Source organism: Rutilus rutilus (assembly GCF_951802725.1).
Source record: "Rutilus rutilus genome assembly, chromosome: 7".
Classification (NCBI taxonomy): domain Eukaryota; kingdom Metazoa; phylum Chordata; class Actinopteri; order Cypriniformes; family Leuciscidae; genus Rutilus; species Rutilus rutilus.
In genome coordinates this window covers 31,182,813-31,201,414 of record NC_140221.1, presented here as the reverse complement: position 1 = coordinate 31,201,414, position 18,602 = coordinate 31,182,813, and the positions used below count along the sequence as shown (strand labels likewise).

The 18,602-nt window shown below is 37.4% G+C and overlaps 1 protein-coding gene across 4 annotated transcripts; it reads right to left on the bottom strand.

Moving 5' to 3' along the window:
• Positions 1 to 665: 665 nt before the first annotated feature.
• zbtb44 (zinc finger and BTB domain containing 44) lies at positions 666 to 17,808 on the bottom strand. 4 transcript variants are annotated; one of them, XM_084413144.1, is made up of 6 exons: positions 17,455 to 17,808; positions 13,842 to 14,950; positions 10,445 to 10,529; positions 7,617 to 7,768; positions 6,228 to 6,311; positions 666 to 3,463 (listed from the first exon to the last, which is right to left on the bottom strand). In XM_084413144.1, the coding sequence occupies exons 2-6, from the start codon at positions 14,926 to 14,928 to the stop codon at positions 3,438 to 3,440; spliced, it is 1,434 nt and encodes a 477-aa protein (XP_084269270.1). In that variant the 5' UTR covers positions 14,929 to 14,950; positions 17,455 to 17,808; the 3' UTR covers positions 666 to 3,437. The 4 variants fall into 4 exon arrangements, with proteins under 4 accessions (XP_084269270.1, XP_084269267.1, XP_084269268.1 ...); XM_084413141.1 differs by having other exon boundaries at positions 6,011 to 6,311; positions 13,842 to 14,954; positions 17,455 to 17,772; XM_084413142.1 differs by having other exon boundaries at positions 6,011 to 6,311; positions 17,455 to 17,750.
• Positions 17,809 to 18,602: the final 794 nt, after the last annotated feature.

The following is an 18,602-nucleotide window of genomic DNA, read 5'->3' as shown; positions in this document are numbered from 1 at the left end:
CTGATGTGGGTCAGACAGCCGGAGGACACCAAATCACAAGCAGGTGCTTGGAGTCTGCAAATACTGTGCTGTGTCACAAAACTTCATCTAGGAGGCCAAGGCAAAATTAAAAGCCTCTAGTTGTTTCTTTTAGTATGTGTTTGTGCACCTGGTTGCCAAGAATTTGCTTATTAGTGTCCCTTCACACACCAGAGCTTGTTCTGAGCTAGAAAACCATCATACCATCAAACCATTCTATAAAATGTCATATCAAAATGTCATTCAATAGCCTTGCAAATATCTTGACGAACATGATGTCATGTACATATACAGTAAGAATCTGATTTAATCTACTTTGTTTAGAAATCATAATATGCTGATTTGGTGCTTGAGACACATTTATTATTATCAATATTGAAAACAGGTGTGCTGCTTAATGTTTTGGGGAACCTTTGATACATTTTATTCAGTATTCCTTGAAAGTAAAAAAAAGCATTTATGTGAATTTTCCCCCCACCCCCCAGTTTTCATCAATTTAATGTATCCTAGCTGAATAAGATTTATTTATTTTTTCAAAAAAATCTTTGAATGGTAGTGTACATGTGTGTAGGACAATTTTAAGAACATAAACCCGAATGACTATTTAGCAATAAAAATGGAAGCAATGAATTTAGGCACACGTGGAGTCTCAGGCTGTAACCATTTACTGTAAATCTTAATGTACATAATGTTTTTACAAAACATCATTCAATAAATCTGAATTGGCACAGAAACAGATGATAAGAACCACTGAAAGGATACAAAATGACTAATACATTTTTCTTTATGAAAATAAACAAAAAACATACAGTTTAAACCGTGTCGAATAGCACTTCAAAAATATTTTTAGTTTCAAGCTACATTTGAAGTCTACCAGCATTCTGTCTACAAAACATTATGAATTCATATCAATGCATGTTTATGCTAATTAAAATACAATACAGATCCAATATCCAAAGGCACAAGATACGACTAAAACAATAGGCTTTAAAAAAGAATATAGAGTATATACCATTAAGACATGGTCACAAAAGCGAACACTACAAGGCTCAAGTCAATTAACTACTCACACTTACATTGATATTACAAATGTACAAATTGACACTTTACAAGGTAACCGTCATCGATGCAGATTTTGGAAAAAAGCATTATGACTACTGAAATATCACGTTTTCTTTCTGCTCAAACAACTGAACACCAAATATTGAATATTGTATACAAAATGGTAGTTGCACATATCTGAAACGACATCCAACAAACGAATCAACCCATGCTATATTGATTCCCCCCCATAATTCTATTTGCACGGAAAACATGCAAGTAGCACAAAGAGCAATCTGGGACAGACAGCCAATATTGTCTTATGAATAAATGCGTCACTACAAACTCTCAGACTATGAAGTAATTGAGTTTGAGCAACAGCCCGTGGTTGCAAAAATGGAGAGAGTGAGATAAGCGGGAGACCATCTCGAGGGAAATGACATCAGAGAATGATATTGCAACCTAGTTTTTGTAACACAATATGATTTCTTTCGCTCCTTGTATTTCTTATGAACTGTTTATCGAAGGGTACATGCTTTAGCTTATTCCCTCGACTAACCCCCTCCTGTAGTTCATTATCTTCACTCATTCAGCTCATTGTCCACTGCAGTATAAAATGTTTTAATTCACATCATTTCATTTTGGAACACGTGAATCATCCGAAACAATATTGCACAAAGCCTATTAAAATGTTTGTTCCCTACAAAATGTTGGAATGGAGCAGCTTCGAGACTGATTGCCAGGTGCAATATCACATGGAGGAAGCGGATTTGTACGCAAGATACACGATCATTACAATCACCAAACAAAATAAATGCTACATATCTTCAATCAAGGCTCATGCCATAGTCACAAGATGTTCATAAACTTTGTTTTGGAGACTGTTAGGCACATACAACTATGGCATCAAGTTATGGAGAAAAATTCCATAGAATAATTCCAACAGCAATAAAATGGGAAAGGCTATGGAAATATCACTTTCCACTCTATTAAAACGTGACCCTTTTCATCCATATGTCACAATCAAAAGAACAATGTTCAACTAAAATAATTCACATACAGCTCTTTAGATCGAATTGACGAGTGGTTCGGAGAGCTGGGCAAGAGGCACAGTTTACAAAATTTAGCAGCATTACACACACAGCAGAAAAGAGGGCTAGGAAAACAGGGCTACTCTTCACATATACACTCATTAGATTAGTCACCATCCACGCACAACAGCCCATTAATAAGGTTTCATGGTTGTTTTGTGCCAGTCAGGTTCAGTGTTATGTTTCCGCTCTGAACACACATGGAAGTAGTAACACAGACTTTCACATTTTTTTTAGGAACGGTCCTCCGGGGGTCGAAGCTTCCCAGTTTATAACAGGTTTGTTTACAGTCAGAAGGGGCAGTTTGCTATAGTTCAGGCGCAGACATTAAATAGGAGAAAAAGAAGAAAAAGAATAAAAAGAGATCAGTTATAGTTCAATGTTATGCAAAAAACATCACATTTGTACAATTAGATTCTTTTCGACACTGCCACAAAGTGGTTAAAAAATTATATAATAAAAAATTATAATATGTTCAATGGAACAAATTCATTATAGTCACAGATAATAATGGGTTACTAATAAATAAAAAAGTCACTTTTTTTATTTCGAGTTTGTTTGTTTTTAAATTTAGAATTGTGATGTTCTTTCAGAAAGATTTGCATGTAAATCCAAATCAAATGTGATATTACAACAATTGGAACAAACAAATGACTGTTTACTATTGTCTTTTTAGAGCTGCTTCACAGCAGAATTGAATTCTGTTTGTATCATTCAATCACTATTTTCCTGTTATCACTGTAAAGCTGATTTGAAACAATCTATTGTATGAAGCGCTATATAAATAAAGGTGACTTGACTTGAATTTTAAAGTAACCCCAACAAATCAGAATGAACAAATATCAAAAGGCATTACACTTTTTGATAATGGAACACATCAGATTTGTAATCTGTAACGAGACGTCAACAACAGAAGTACTGAGTGTGCAACAGGACTGTTATTATACATGTTTACATGTATGGAACGTTTTCACTCAATTGTAATTGACACAAGTCTTTTCTTCTTTCTCCCCCCTCTCTCCTTCTCTCCCTCATCTTCCTCTGGGTCTTGTAGAGAGGTAACAGCAGCGGTGGACTTGGGATGGTCCCCTGGTGTGCCCTCCCCTTCCTGCCCTGATCTGGGGTTTGGCGTTTGGGAAGGAGGTGCAGAAGTGTGGGTGTCATAGTTCATGGTAGAGGAAACTTGAGAGATAACTGGTGTTTGGACTGAGGAAGAGGAGGAAGAAGCTTCAAAGGTGTGCTCACTCATCTCAAAGTGTCCCAGACCCTCTTCCTCTTGCATGTGACTCAGGTAGTCTGGGAGGAGGAACTCACTAGGGCAACAAAAGGGAGAGAAGCGCCAATGTTCAGAAAATCATCACTGCCATCAATACTAACTTAACATGAGATAAAACTGACAAGTTTAATGATCTTTACGATATTTCACAATCTTAGTATCTTCATTGGCTTTTTAGCATAAAAGCTCAAACTTCTTTATGAAAAATGATGGGGCTAAAACACAAAAATAGGTTATTAAAATGTAAAAGTTATTGCTTTCAATCTCCTCTGTGAAGCCACAATCAGAGGATGTCAAACCACTCAGGCGCAAGTTTGTCAAAAAACAAAACAGTAATTTCTTATGATTAACCCAAGATTGTGTTCCAAGTTTGGTATACGAGTCTAAGATTCTTTGGATTTTTTTTTTTCCACGAACAGCCAGTCCTTGCATGTTCATGTCTAGCAATAAACTTTGGCAAAATGTCCTCTGGCAAAACACTTCAGCTATCTAAACTGAAAGTCAAAATTGAAGCTTCAAAATTAGATTGAGGATTGTGGCTTGGCAGAAAAAGTGATATAGCAAGAAATTACAATTCAAACACTGATAGCTTAATCCATGAATAGGATTTAGATTCTAATGACATCATTTCCTATTTCTTTACAGTAAGTCGTTGCAGTCTCGACACTGATTTCCGAATTTAAAGTCCTTAGCACAAACTTTAAAGCAAAATATTGACAGGAATTAATTTTTTCCAATTTTTTAAAATGTCATGTGAGATGCCTAATTAACCCAGTTAGCACTTTTCAATTTGTACTTGTTTGTTCATCTTAAAATTACAATTAAACATCAAGTCCATCAGAGATCTCTGAAAAGTCTGGCTGCAATGCCGACCGTTTCTTGTAATCACAATAATAAAACTTCATCGGGATACACTACATGACCGCTCCCTCTCTTAAGAAGCACACGGCAGAGCCAAACTATTGCCTCAGCACTGTAGCTTTCATTGACACTGTTTATTTGTGCCTGACGAAGATGAATAGACCACAAAGATCCTAAGAGCGAGAGGGCTTAAATCAAATAAACAGTTGGATGAAATAAGGGAGTCTACGTGTAGCAGGAGCTCAATGCATAAATGCACCTGACTCCCTTCCCTCTGCTTTAATGAAGGGCTAGCGTCATGAAGATTACCTCAGACGAATGTCTCTTACAGTCTCCTCAAAATAGACAGTGATTCCACTAAGCTTTTTTGAGAACTTCACTTAAAATACCTATTCAGGATAAGATTGATTTCTCTGCCTGCTCCAAATGTTTACATCGCAAAGCTTCTTTTTCTAATACACAGTCCAACTCTCACTACTTCCAAAATGGAATCAAAGCCATGATTATTTCATTTAGAACATACTTGTTTTCAAACAGGAAAGTCACTTAGTTTTTTTTTTCTTTTTCTGAAGAACACATCCAAGAGAAATACACGTGCAATTTTAAGAATAGAATGCAAGAAAAACTGAAGGGTGTGCACGTGTGTTAAATCTATTCAGGAACAAATCAACATAAGCATAATACGGATCAGGACAGTCAATAGAGGAGATTTCAGTGATTTCCTGAAAGCTCTATTCAGTAATTAACGGTCTTCCAAATAAAACACAATGGAACTGGGCGTTAGCCTGGACTGGGGTAAACCTGTTAAAACTCAGCAGGAAAGACATTTCATCTGATAGAAGAATTTTGTCAGTCACACCTCAACGAGAAAAACCTGTCATCTTCAGTCTTTAAAAATGCATCTGTAACACTTTATAATAAGGTTATATTAGTTAACATTAGGTCATGCACTGGGTATCATGAATCAACTGACAATAAGCAATAATTATTACAGAATTCATTAATAGGTTATTGTTAATTTATAAATATAATATTTGTCATTGTTAATTAATGTATGTTCATAGTGTATTGAAGTTATATAAATTAACATCAGTTTATGTATTAAGAACATACATTAATACTGTTCAAAAGTTTGGGGTACAGTAAGATTTTTTTTATCAAGATAGAAAAAAAAATTATGCAGCAAGGATGCATTAAATTGATCAAAAGTTACAGTAAAAACTTTTACATTGTTATAATATAACAAATAAGAAAGTATTCATTCTTGAGCACCAAATCCGCATATTAGAATGATTTCTGGAGGATCATGTGACACTGAAGAATAGATTACAAGAATAAATTACATTTTAAAATATTTTCAAATAGAAAAGTTATTTTAAATTGTAATAATTTTCACAATATAACTTTTACTGTATTTAATCAAATAAATGCAGCCTTGTTGAGCACAACAGGCTTCTTTAAAATTAATAAAAATACATTAATAAATTATTTAAAGGTAATGATCTTTGTTAATTCATGACACCCAATACATTAACTAATGTCAACGAATTGAACCTTATTGTAAAGTGTTTCACCTTATACACATATTCTTCAATACAGTTAAATAATCCCCCCCAATTCAAAAACGCATCTGCTACCTCCTCAACATGAGATGAACGGCCGACCGTACAAAACTAAATTTGTACTTCTACATATTTTCTTAGAATGTTCAGCTCCTCCTCACCTGGTCTGGAAGTAGTTTGCTAGTTCTGATGCCTCATGGTTGAGACTCCTCAGGTGTACGATTAAATTGCCGGAGTTGGTAAACATGGCGCCGCACGTTTTGCACTCGTAAATCCGAGGCTTGCGGATGATGTGGCGAGACACCCTCATGTGGTGCTTATATTCACCGAAGGAAGTGAAAGTGGCGCTACAGATCTGGCACCGGAAACAGCGTTTACCTTCGTGCTTCAGCCGGTGCATCTTCAAGGAGTAAGCCCGCGTAAACTTTTTCCCGCAGCGGTCACACTGGAATGGCTTAATACCTGTAGAGGAAACCCATGAAAGATTACTGTCTACCATATCCATATCAGAAAACAGGAGATAGTTAGCAAATAAAGATGATAATGAAGTTTAATGAGACTGAAATGAGACAAGAATGTCTTTGTTTGAGTTTATTGTGTGCTAACTGCTAAATAAAAGACAAAATAAACTAAACAAACAGGATGTTTATTGTGAAGGTTCACTCCAGCAATGTGTCACAATAGCATGCTGGTCACATAACCCACAACTAAACCAATTGCATACAATCACTTTCACCAGTCCATAGCTAATCGCTGTGATGAGTTCTATTTGGACAATCAACAGCAAACAAAACGCCACCTCTGTATAAACTAACAAGTCGATTAGGGTGAATCATGTTGTACTGTTCTGCAAACAAGAAGTTTATGTAATACAGAGCCCGACATTAAGTCTTTCCAGGATCCTGTCTAAAAGCTTACCACCTGTCTTCAGCTGTCCTAAAACATTTTAACAATAAAGCTTCAGTACATTAATCATTAGAAAAATGGGATGAGGCCAGTGCTTAAAGTGCTTGTAAATTAATAATTGCCGGATCCAAAACAACAATTAAAAGGCGCTGTGGCCGACACCGACCTTACAACTTCAGCTTTCCTTGAACATACAATGACGTCAATAAACGGTGATAGCACAACTAAGAGCATCATGTCTGCATGGCCCTAACTACAGCCTAGTGTATTATTCTGTATCGTATAGCTACGTTGAGACCAAATATCATTCAGTTGATCAGTGATATTCTCTCTCACCGATGACATCATTGCCTCTTTATTACACCGATTCTGACTGATCTAACTCCCGGTGCTCATGTCTCCTGCTATCCTGATTAGTATTAGGAGAATTGTCAAGAGGTGCAGTTTCATTTTCTCAGGATTTTTTTTAAAATCAGAAACACCATCAGCTCTACTCGCGGATATGAAAAAAATTAACTTGCTTGACTGTCTTTTTGACATTTTTTCATATTTTTAATAAAATAATCTGTCAGGTATATACACTCTCCATACTTTGCGCTGCTCACTGTGCGCAAAACAAACCCGCACATGCTCTGTCTCATGCAGACACGCACTATCACCATGCCATGCACTTGTTAATTCCAGATCGTTTATTTTCCAGGATCGGGCAGGACATGGCTTAAATCAAGCACTGGGTGAGGCATCAGGAATATAAAGTGAATATAATATAGTTTTTGAAGAAAGAAAGAAAAAATTCTTAGCATTCACATCATGCACTGTCACGGTCAGTGTGGAGTCCTGTAATAGCAGAGGCTCTCTCACCAGAGTGGATGAGCATGTGCTGTTTGAGATTCTGTATTCGAGTGAAGCGGACGCCACATGTAGGACACTGGAAGGGCCGTTCAGGACCGTTGAGTCCTGGGCGGGTGGAGGGACTGATGTACAGGTGGTATGGGTACTGGACATTCTCCAGCCTGGAGAAAAGCAACAAGAAAAAAAGAAAAGAGACTACTTCAAATAAATGTTCTTTAGAACTTTGCACTCATCAAACAATCCTGAAAAATTGAAAAAAAATTCTGCATGTTTTTTTCTACAAAAACATTAATAGAACAACAACTTTCAAGTGACACTGAAGACTGGAGTAATGCTGCTGAAAATCCAGCTTTGGATCACAGCAATAAATTACATTTGAAAATATACTAAAACAGAAAACATTTATTTTAAATTGGAATAATATTTCACAATGTACAGAATGATACAGTTACTGGATTACAGCCTTGGTGAAAATAAGAGACTTCTTTAAAAAAACATTTAAAAAATTGTACCGACCCCAAACTTTTGAATGGTAGTGTACCTATTAGGGGTGGAACAGTACATGTATTTGTACTGAACTGAAACGGTACGGGCGTCACGGTTCGGTGCATAAATTTTTATACACTGTATAAAAAGAAATAAAACTCACGTGCAAATTAATTAATGTAATGCGGAACTACCGTTAGATACGCGGGTTCTTTAGGGACACCTAATCTGTAGCCCTGCCTTAGCTCTGAAGCAGGCTGCGAGGTAAAGATTGCAATGCTGGAATATGGTGTGTGTGTGTGTGTGTGTGTGTGTGTGTGTGTGTGTGTGTGTGTGTGTGAGAGAGAGAGAGAGAGAGAGAGAGAGAGAGAGAGAGAGAGAGAGAGAGAGAGAGAGAGAGAGAGAGAGAGAGAGAGAGAGAGAGAGAGAGAGAGAGAGAGAGAGAGAGAGAGAGAGAGAGAGAGTCGAAAAGTCGCAAAGTGTTTACTTATATTTGTGCGTGTGAGGCGCGGGCCGGGCACGATCGAACAGTGGAAACATAAAAACATACTCCGTCATTTTGTTTATACAGGACATCATTCAATCTGCAAAGTGTTTAAGTTACTGTTAATTAAAATTAAGGAAAACAAATATATTAATCTGAAATGTAGCAAATTAGGGCTGTCAAAAGATTAATCGCGATTAATCGCATCCAAAATAAAAGTTTGTGTTTACATAATATATGTGTGTGAACTGTGTATAATTATTTTGTATATATAAATACACACACATGCTTGTATATATTTAAGAAAAATTTGTAATTTATATATTAAAAAAAATTATATTTATATATAATCTAAATTATATATAAATATATACAGTATATGTATGCAAATATTTCTTAAATATATACATGCATGTGTGTGTATTTATATATACAAAATAATTATACACAGTTCACACACATATATTATGTAAGCACAAACTTTTATTTTGGATGCGATTAATCGCGATTAATCTTTTGACAGCCCTATAGCAAATTAATTTTCAATTCATTCAGGTACAATTACCAAACATATCTCAAGGTCTTTTTGTCTTTTTATTAATTTAATTAATAAACTAATTATATAAAACTATTGTCAGTGCACTACAAATAAACTGGTTCTATGCGTTTACTTTATTAATAAAACTTATTTAAAAAATACAACTTAAGTAATTTATTTTCCTTTGGTGGTACAGCCTGAGACATGCACAAGCCTTCTGCATTTTTGGTTTGCTTTTCCCTCCATTGTACCGAACTCATACCGAACCGTGATGTCTGAACCGAACCGTGACTTCTGTTTACCGTTCCACCCCTAGTACCTATATCACTATCTTCTTTAATCTTAGTGCAACAGATCCATTTATGGGTGTCCTGTTTGTCTTCACAAGACATACATTTTAAAATCGGTTAAAGCGGTGCATTTTCAAATCTTTATATTATGTTTTAATACTTTTATTACCAAAAATAAATGATTTAGTCAAATTAATTAATTCATCCTCATTTTCACTTTCACTCTCTGTTACAAGGGGGGTTACCTCTTTCAGAAATGCAAGTAAATGCCCACTAATTTGATTGGTGAACTTAATCGCAACGTATCTATGTCCTCACTCGCAGCATGTGTGATGTGTTTTCTGATGCTCAAGATGGCCAGTGCCGTAACAGAGTCAGAAGAAAATCAACCAAGGCAACTAAAACGATTGCAACAGTCTGTTTCAGCATGCTAATTGTAGTATGTTTTTATTGTAGAGTACCCTCTTAAATGTGTAAATATCAAGAACATTTTGATTTTCCATTTCATGACCCCTTGAAAGGAATACATGTAAATTTGGCTAGGAATTTAAAGAAAGTGCCACGAAAGAAAGTGTATTTGCAGTACTGCTACAATTTCCTCTGTCCACAGATATCACCCCAAAAAGATTTAAGGCTAACATATAACACATTTAGTCAGGCATATCAAGTTGTCATATAAAAGCAGACTCCTACTCCTCAGATGGACAGCAGTGTCTTTTTTTCGATCCCATTTGTTTTGCATCATACCATTTCCCTTCTCTTCCAGTATTCCAAAAGGCAAATTCATGTCCAAGAAGTTTCCAGAAAGCCTGCCAACTAGCTTCTCTGGCCTCTTGGCAAGAAATCTTCATCCTAATAGCCACTACAATATCACAGAAGCCTCTGCTGCATATAAATAAGTATACATGAGGAAAGACGATGATGAGAAGTCTAAAAAATTATGTCCCTCCTCAGAGGGGCCCTTTAGTTCAATCATAAAAGTGAGACACTGTAAAAGGATACTCTGTAAAAACAACCCAGACACTCAAAGGGGTCTTACCGCTCATCCTCCTCCATGTGACCAGTAGTGTTTGGAGTGCCCTGCATGGACTGGAGACCCTCCGTCACCCCCTCATCCATGGAGCCTGAAGAGAGAGCAAAACGTTGTTTTTGAACCTCTTCTCCAGTAAAACTATGTCTCAATATTGTGTTGTTTATTTTAAACAGATACTGCCTCTGTAGTTCTCAAAATTGCATGAAATAATCAAAGAGTAAAGTTCTGATAAATATGAGGTAAATATGTCATTTTCAATTAATGACTTAAAGGGTTAGTTCACCCAAAAATGAAAATTCTGTCAGCATTTACTCACCCTCATGCTGTTCCAACCCCGTAAGACTTTTGTTCATCTTCGGAACACAAATTAAGATATTTTTGATGAAATCTGTCATGGCGCTCTCGTGAACTCACATCAGAGGCCCACAAAGAAGAAAATGAATAGTTGAATAAAGTCGTTATTTTTGGGGGATTTTTGCACACAAAAAGTATTCTCGTTGCTTGATAAACTTAAAGTCCCTGTAAAGGCAATTCTAAAAAAAAATTCTAAACACATTAGAAATGTTAGAAATGTATTACTAAAACATATTACAAAGACTGTGAACTGTGAAGTACTGAATTGTCGAGTTAGACCGTTAAACAGTTTTTCACCATTGCTGTGTTCCGGATTTTTTGGGCGGGGCTAAAACGGGGGCTCGATGACGCACTGAAGCCCCTGAGCTCCTGGACACGCCCCTACTTGATGACGCACTGGAGCCCCTGACGCTGCCCCTCCCCTAACAATATAGCACATTCATTCACATCAGTTTGCCGATCGCGAGTTACTGTCAGTACTATTAGTTACTACAGCCTACAGTTTGCTAGCTAGCTATGCCTTCGTCATGGAAATGCGTACTACCTGGATGCGATCATGTACAAAACAGATCGGTGTCCTTATTTAAATTTACGAAAAACTATCACATCAAGAAGAGGTGGATTAATTTTGTGAAGAGCCACCTTGATGGACAGCTGAGGATCACCGCCAGAATCCACCTCTGTAGTGATCATTTTAAACAGGATAGTTTTATAAACTTTCGTCGGAGACAACTGGGATTCACTGATAATCCGCCGTTACTGGTGAATGGGGCCGAACCGATTATCTCCCGCCTCGGCCTTCTCCCGTCGCGCCGACAACTGGTGCCATCGTCGGCAGTGCGAGCCCACCAATGAGTGTAAGTTGCCTTGTGTGCTTATGTTATAATTATAGTAGGTAACGTTAGTCCAGGCTCGAACATGGCTTTGTAAAACCTAGGAGCATCCATTCCGTCTGTAGCGGTGACAGTTGAGTGTGGCGACGGCAGCTTTCCTACGAGTGGGCGTGGTTTCAGCGCAGCCAGCGGACACGCCCCCAGCGTTTGAGAGCAGAGATTACTGCTCATTTTTTCAAGATTTTGATAGCTTATTTTATGTACTTGCCGGCTTTTTTTATCATTCAAATTTGGCTGGGTGGCTAATAACACATGTTTCTGTGGTGTGACAAACTCAGAACACATACTTAATTTTGACTTTACAGGGACTTTAAGGTTGAGCTACTGTAGTCACTTGGACTATTTTAACAATGTCTTTACTAACTTTCTGGGCCGGCAGATGCAATTATATAGCAGCCTATGAAGGAGTGAGCAAGCTCTCAGATTTCATCAAAAATATCTTAATTTGTGTTCCGAAGATGAACAAAAGTCTTACGGGGTTGGAACAGCATGAGGGTGAGTAAATACTGACAGAATTTTCATTTTTGGGTGAACTAACCCTTTTAACTGTCATGTGCAATTATCAAGAAAAAAAAAAATATATAAAATGTTTCATAATTAACATCATAACATAATTTTCCAAAAGTTTTTAAAAGAAGTCTCTTATGCTCACCAAAACTGCATTTATTTGATCAAAACACAGTAAAGCAGTTGCATTTTTCATGATTCTTTGATCAATAGAAAGTAAAAAAAAAGAAGCATTTATTTAAAATTGAAATCTTTTGTAATGTTATTTCTGACATGACAACTCTCGGAGTGTTTGGCATGGTAATGGAAATTACAATGTTGATATGTTTGGTCTTGGCGGAATAGATCTGCTACGCTGCTGCTGCAGAGCAAGTACGGGACTTGCAACTGCCAATACATACACAACACACTGCTGAGAGCAAGTAAGGTGGCAGTGCCAGAGACAAACGTTTGGAATACCAACTACTTAAATCAATCAGAATACTATAAAGACTGTTACCAATAAAATTGTATCATTAACAAAAGCCATCTTTACACAGCAAAGGTGGAACAGAAGCTAAATCTGAAATAGCATAAATGTTTATTTACTGTTTAATGTTACTCATAAATTACCAAATTAACAGGAACTCATTACAGGGTCATTACAGGGTCAACTCATGCTCTTGATATTGTAATAGAATACAATAAATTGTTTTTGTGTTTGGGGAAACTGCATGTCATATTCTGGCTGCACAGATAAAACAAGAACCATTTATGAATAATTTTAATGCTTTTTAGGCATTAGAAAATTAATACTTCACATAATCTTATCAGCATGATGAAAACATTATAATAACTGGAATAAACTCTATACAGAAAGAGAGCAGACTGATTGTGAAGCTGTCCATAACTTGGGTCTAGAGTGAGTTTAAGCACTCTCACAAACACTCCCGTTAAAATCACGGAAGCTGACGACACTGCGACATGATTCTCTTACATCGAATTGCACTTTGTTGTTTATGATGGGTGAATTCGCGAGTTTCAGTCAGAATTCAGTCAGACAGCGCGTGCACTGAATAAAAGTCTTTTCAGTTTCAGTGATGACTACTCTGAACGCTTCTGACTGGTCATCACATTCATAAGCTCAACAGAAACGTGTGTGATTGGTTAAAATGCTCAACGCTGCTGCAATGAAATCTGATGGATTGCCGCAGTCGGATGGATCGAATGAGTGTTAAGTATTGTAGTTTGTTTAACCAATATTATTACTTAAACATATATTCCATTATATAAAGATTTTGAAACTGATTTCCACGACTTTTCCAAAACTTTCTGGGTTTATTTATTTTTCCAAAACTTTTCCAGGCCTTGAAATTGCTATTTTAAAATTCCATTACTTTTCCAGGTTTTTCCATAACCGTCCGAACCCTGTATCTAGAGTTTCATGACAGAACTTTGTATAAATGTTTTTACTGTCACTTTGATTAATTTAATGTGTTCTTGCTCAATAAAAGTATAATTTCTTTTAAAAAAACAAGAAAAAAACATACTTAAACGAACCTTGTGAACAGTAGACCTTGTAATAACCATGTAATACAGACGTTAAATACATGCTTATCACAGAATAATTGTAATCCAGAAATTGTATGTATGAATGTAAGGAGTCTTACCAATGGATGAGGACTGGGGGCTGATGAGTAGATCTTCCTGGGTGTGTTCATTGCCAGGAACCGTCTGCTGGTCACTCAGAGAACTGTGTGGAGCACTGACCGGCTGAGAAGCCTCTTCATGCACTTCTTCATCACTCAGCCTCTCCACCTTCACCTGCACATCATCTTCTTCCTCCTCCTCTACCCCTGCCGCACCCCCAACCCCCAGGCTGCGCGGGCCCTCGCAGGCGAGATACTCCACCAGTGCCCGTCCACTAGAGTCCTGCCCCGACGCTCCGGATGCTTCCAGGAGACCTTCAGGTAGTTTTGACTTCTCTGGCGTAAACCGCCGGTCCACACCAAAGGGGTATGTCCAGGAGAAGGCCAGAGATGGTTCCAGAGCCTGCGCTGAACTCTCCGGGAAGGAGGAAGAGGAGGGAGAGGGGTTGGGGACTTGTGGAGAGGTAGAGGATGCTGGTTGTGGGCTCGCAAAGCCTTTGCGCTTGCGCCTAGATTCGCGGCACACAGGGATGGGCCGCTCCGGTACACTACACTCGGATGAGACCGGAGACGGTGAGAGGGCATCTACAGGGGCGAGGGTGCAGCTCGCATGGCCTTCAGGTGGCTCTTGGGGCCTGTGTAAACCAGGGGGCAGGGTGCTACCAGGGCCTCCTGCTCCCGAGGATGCAGAGTTCCACAGGATACTGGACTTCATGAACTCAGAGCAAGTGTTGGCGACAGCAAACATCTGCATGTAGCTAGCCGCCGCGAGTACATCGATTATATTCTCCGTACTAATGGACAGGGTGGACGTGTAGGCGTATTCCAGAAGAGGGGCGAAACCAGCGACAGTCACGTGTTGAAGATCCAGCACATGTTTGTTATCTTCACCTACAATCACAGTGTCTTCTTCAGCCGGCTTCCCAGACAGCTTCGCTCGAAGGAAGTCACTACAGCAGGCTAGTACTACTTTGTGGGCTGAGAACAGCTGGCCCTGTACACGAATGGTAACGTCACAGAAGTGGCCCTCACTGCGCAGGGTGTTAAGCTTATCCAAAAGCTCCTGGCTGTGGCTGGGGGAGTTGTGAGTGAAGGTTTTCACACCCATCCTTCACAGTAGGACGTCTGGGCTGCCTGGACATAATAAGATACATTAGTTTCACAAAATGGCTAACATTTACATGCAAACTACAACAGGTTTTTGAAGTAATCAAATTGTAATTGAATATTTGAAGTAGGGATTTAAGTTTGCAGGAATATACATAATCGACTGTCATTGAAATATCATTAAAAACATGAAGAGAACTCCAAATACCATGCACACATAGCCTATTTTTTTTATTATAATTTAATATAATATTTACTATAAATTTAAATAATATTATATTTTATATATTTTAAATAAATGTTAAATACATACTGCATCATTACAGAATACATTTGTGCTGAAGTTGATTTAATGAAAATAGATATGCTTAAAAATAAAATTATTTATGTTATTATTCTAAAATAAATCCCCTAAAAGTTCTCCCCAGTAATAGTTTATCAATCTCACTGTCACCTTCAAGGAATATTCTTCCTCACTGCTGATCTAGCAGAGCTAGATATACAGACAGAAGACACAAGGCTTTACACCTTCAGCACTTTTTCATTTCCAGTGGCCCTTATGACTCAAAGCACAAGCACATACTTAGAATGATTCAGAGCTAAAGAATCCTGATTTTGTAACTTTTCCAAGCCCAAATAAACTCCCTCAAATAACATCTGCCGAAAATTGGTTTAGAATTGCTTGGATCCAACTGACAGCTAACAGAGTGATGGCAGATATGTCTAAACTACACAGATGTCCAAATGAGTCTGTCTCAGTTTAGAGAGAAAGAGTTCATCTTTGGTCCTTGACTCACAATGTTAAACATTTACAATTGCAGTGTCTAATCAAACAAGGAGATGAAGTAAGCTAAGAAACATCTAAGAAATTCACTTAATTCTTAGAAAGATTATACTTTGAGTTCTTAGAACGGTAAGCTGCATTCCACACAGTGACAGAGACTTTACAAGATTTTCGGGACAAATGAAAGCGTATAGCTATAAAATAGCCATACAAAAAAACCTTCGCCTCTGCAGATTTCTGATTTATTGCTCCAGCAGTAACTGGACGCCACGGTTGAAATACTGATAAAAACCCTACCACCGCTTTTAAAGGTGTCAATGCTCTAAGCCAGGTTTTTTTTTTTTTTTTTTTACTGTGGTCTAGGTACCCACAAGAGTTATTGGGGGGCTGTGAAAAATGTGTTAAAATAATCTTCTTCTTTTTTTTTTTCTTCAATGTTCAATGTGGTAACTTATAAATGAAAAGTAAAAATCTGAATCCATGAAATCAGATTATTTTAAAGGTTTACAGCAAGGGTGTCCAAACTCAGTCCTGGAGGGCCACTGTCCTGAGTTTGGACACCCCTGGTTTACAGACTACATCTAACATTATAATATAAACAAAAAATGAGTTAAAAAAAATATATATTTTCAACAAAGAAAGTTATGGAAGTCCATTTCTTTGCCAAAGCAATGGCGCGAAACACAACGGTAAAGAACTGTTATGTTATTATGAGAAGTTTAATCGGTTCATTATGAAACTGGCAGGACAGATTCTCTAGTTAATGAATGGGAAACACTGAATTATGAATTAGTATTTTATTTAATTTAAATTTTTTATTTATGACAATTCCCCAAATCACACAGTATAAAATGTATAGGCCTACATGAAAAAACAAAGCAACCGTTAGAAGGCATCGCTTGCACTAATATTCTTTCGTTCAAAGTTAATATCTCTGTGTTCCCCAGAAGAAAATGAGTCGTAGTGATTTGGGAAAACATGAGGGTGAATATGAGACCATTTTAATTTTGTGGTGAAGGCCTCCCAAAACAAATATAAAGATGCCAGTTTCGAAATGTATAACGATTAAAAGTTAAATTATCCGTGGATTGTCCATGTAAAATATTCTAGCTCAGGGAAAATGGAGCAAAAGTAGATACGCTGAAATCTTAGTCAATATAAAATGCAGAATTTCAGACATAATTCATCCATAAGTAATGAATGGAGAGAAAGTTGCAGGAGACAATGACATCTTGTTGATGGCTGTTAAACTTATCCTCGGGGAACGTTAAAGGGGCGTGGCTTTACACACGAGTTGCTTTTGTTTGAGAAACAAATCACAAGCATGCATTATATAGCAGCCGTGACAATATCATTCACAAACCCCATATAAAAGGTTTAGATTCACGCATTTAGTGCACACTTAATTCCTGATCCCCAAAAGCTGCGTATTTTGACAGGTTGAATGTGGCCTGCTATTGTGCAAAGTGTAAAGTAAATGAGAGAGTAAGGTTACAATGTATATATGAAAAACCCAAGAATTAACAATGAGACATTACCAGAAACTTGTGCAGAAAATATACTCAAGAAGAATAGTAAAACTTGTGCTTTACCGTTTACAGCCACAAAAAAAACAACGTCCAGCTAACCTGCAGCATTCATTGGCTAGCTCGCTAATCTCTGACGATGACTACAACAGTGTCGTCAGTGTCAACACAGTGTACAAAACATTACTCGAGTTGGATGAATGTCTTTCAAGCTCACCGGTAACAAAGAAGAACGGTCGATTCCGGTGAAATGTTATACAACTACGATGAGCGCATGAATGTGAGCCAGCAGCGAGCTAACTAGCTGCTAGCATTCTGACACTTGCACAGAAGTACTGTCGCTTGTTGAAAGCAGAGTCACATCCCGATAAATCACGAAGTCGAGGGCCCCCCGTTTGTATTAAAGGGCAAAGTCATACAAAAAGAAGCCCGCTCAAAATTGCATTATGTATAAAATGCATTGGTATCTCCTCTGACAGGTTTGAGGCTGATGTTTACATACTGTATCCCAGAATGCTTTTCACGGGGCTTGTGCGACTGACCTTTCATTTTTAGTGATGACCTCAAAAGCGCTGTGATGACGCAGTAACACAAAATAAAAGCATGATTTAAATTTTTGTAAACCATTTGTAGAGTATTTAAGAGTTTCGTTTCAGACTACAGCATTATACGTTACTGGTTCTAGAAAGCTCTCCTGTCAAGTGTTGTCTATGTCCTTCTTCTTCTTTTATTTAAGAAAAAAGTAAACACTGACTGACTGTTGTTTTATGTTACTTGTGGCAAGGTACTAGTCTGTTCTTATTTAAATAAGATTTAATTAAAGTAGAAAACTTACCTTCCTCCCTGACAACCTCAACTGAAATAACCAGACTGCACACAGCCTCTAACACAGAGTCCTTTTGCATCTACTCTGAGTTTTCATTGGTTCTCTGAAGTTTAATCTTAGTTCCTAGCCTTTTATTAGTATGGACATACAACTTTCCATCCATGTTTTATGTGTGTATACAGCTTTTTTGTTCATTGCTGAAACGTTTTATGAATGATTTGTATAATGAGGTAACACTGTCTCTATAATTGACTCTTCAATGTGTTGATGTGGAAGCCTTACAAATGAATCAGGAACAATTTTATTGTAGACATATTTAATTGATTTAAATTCATACATCAATCATGTATAAGACAGACAGCAGCATCAAGGAAAAACATTAGGTGTTGAAGGTAGAAAAAATAAATAGTTTGTAAAAGGAAGCTATAACAATAGCATTGTGCAGACCTTCATTGAAGGGATAGAATGCTTTAGTTTCAAATATGCACCATTCAAAAACTTGCATACTTTTGACTCAAACGGAATGCAAATCTTTTCTC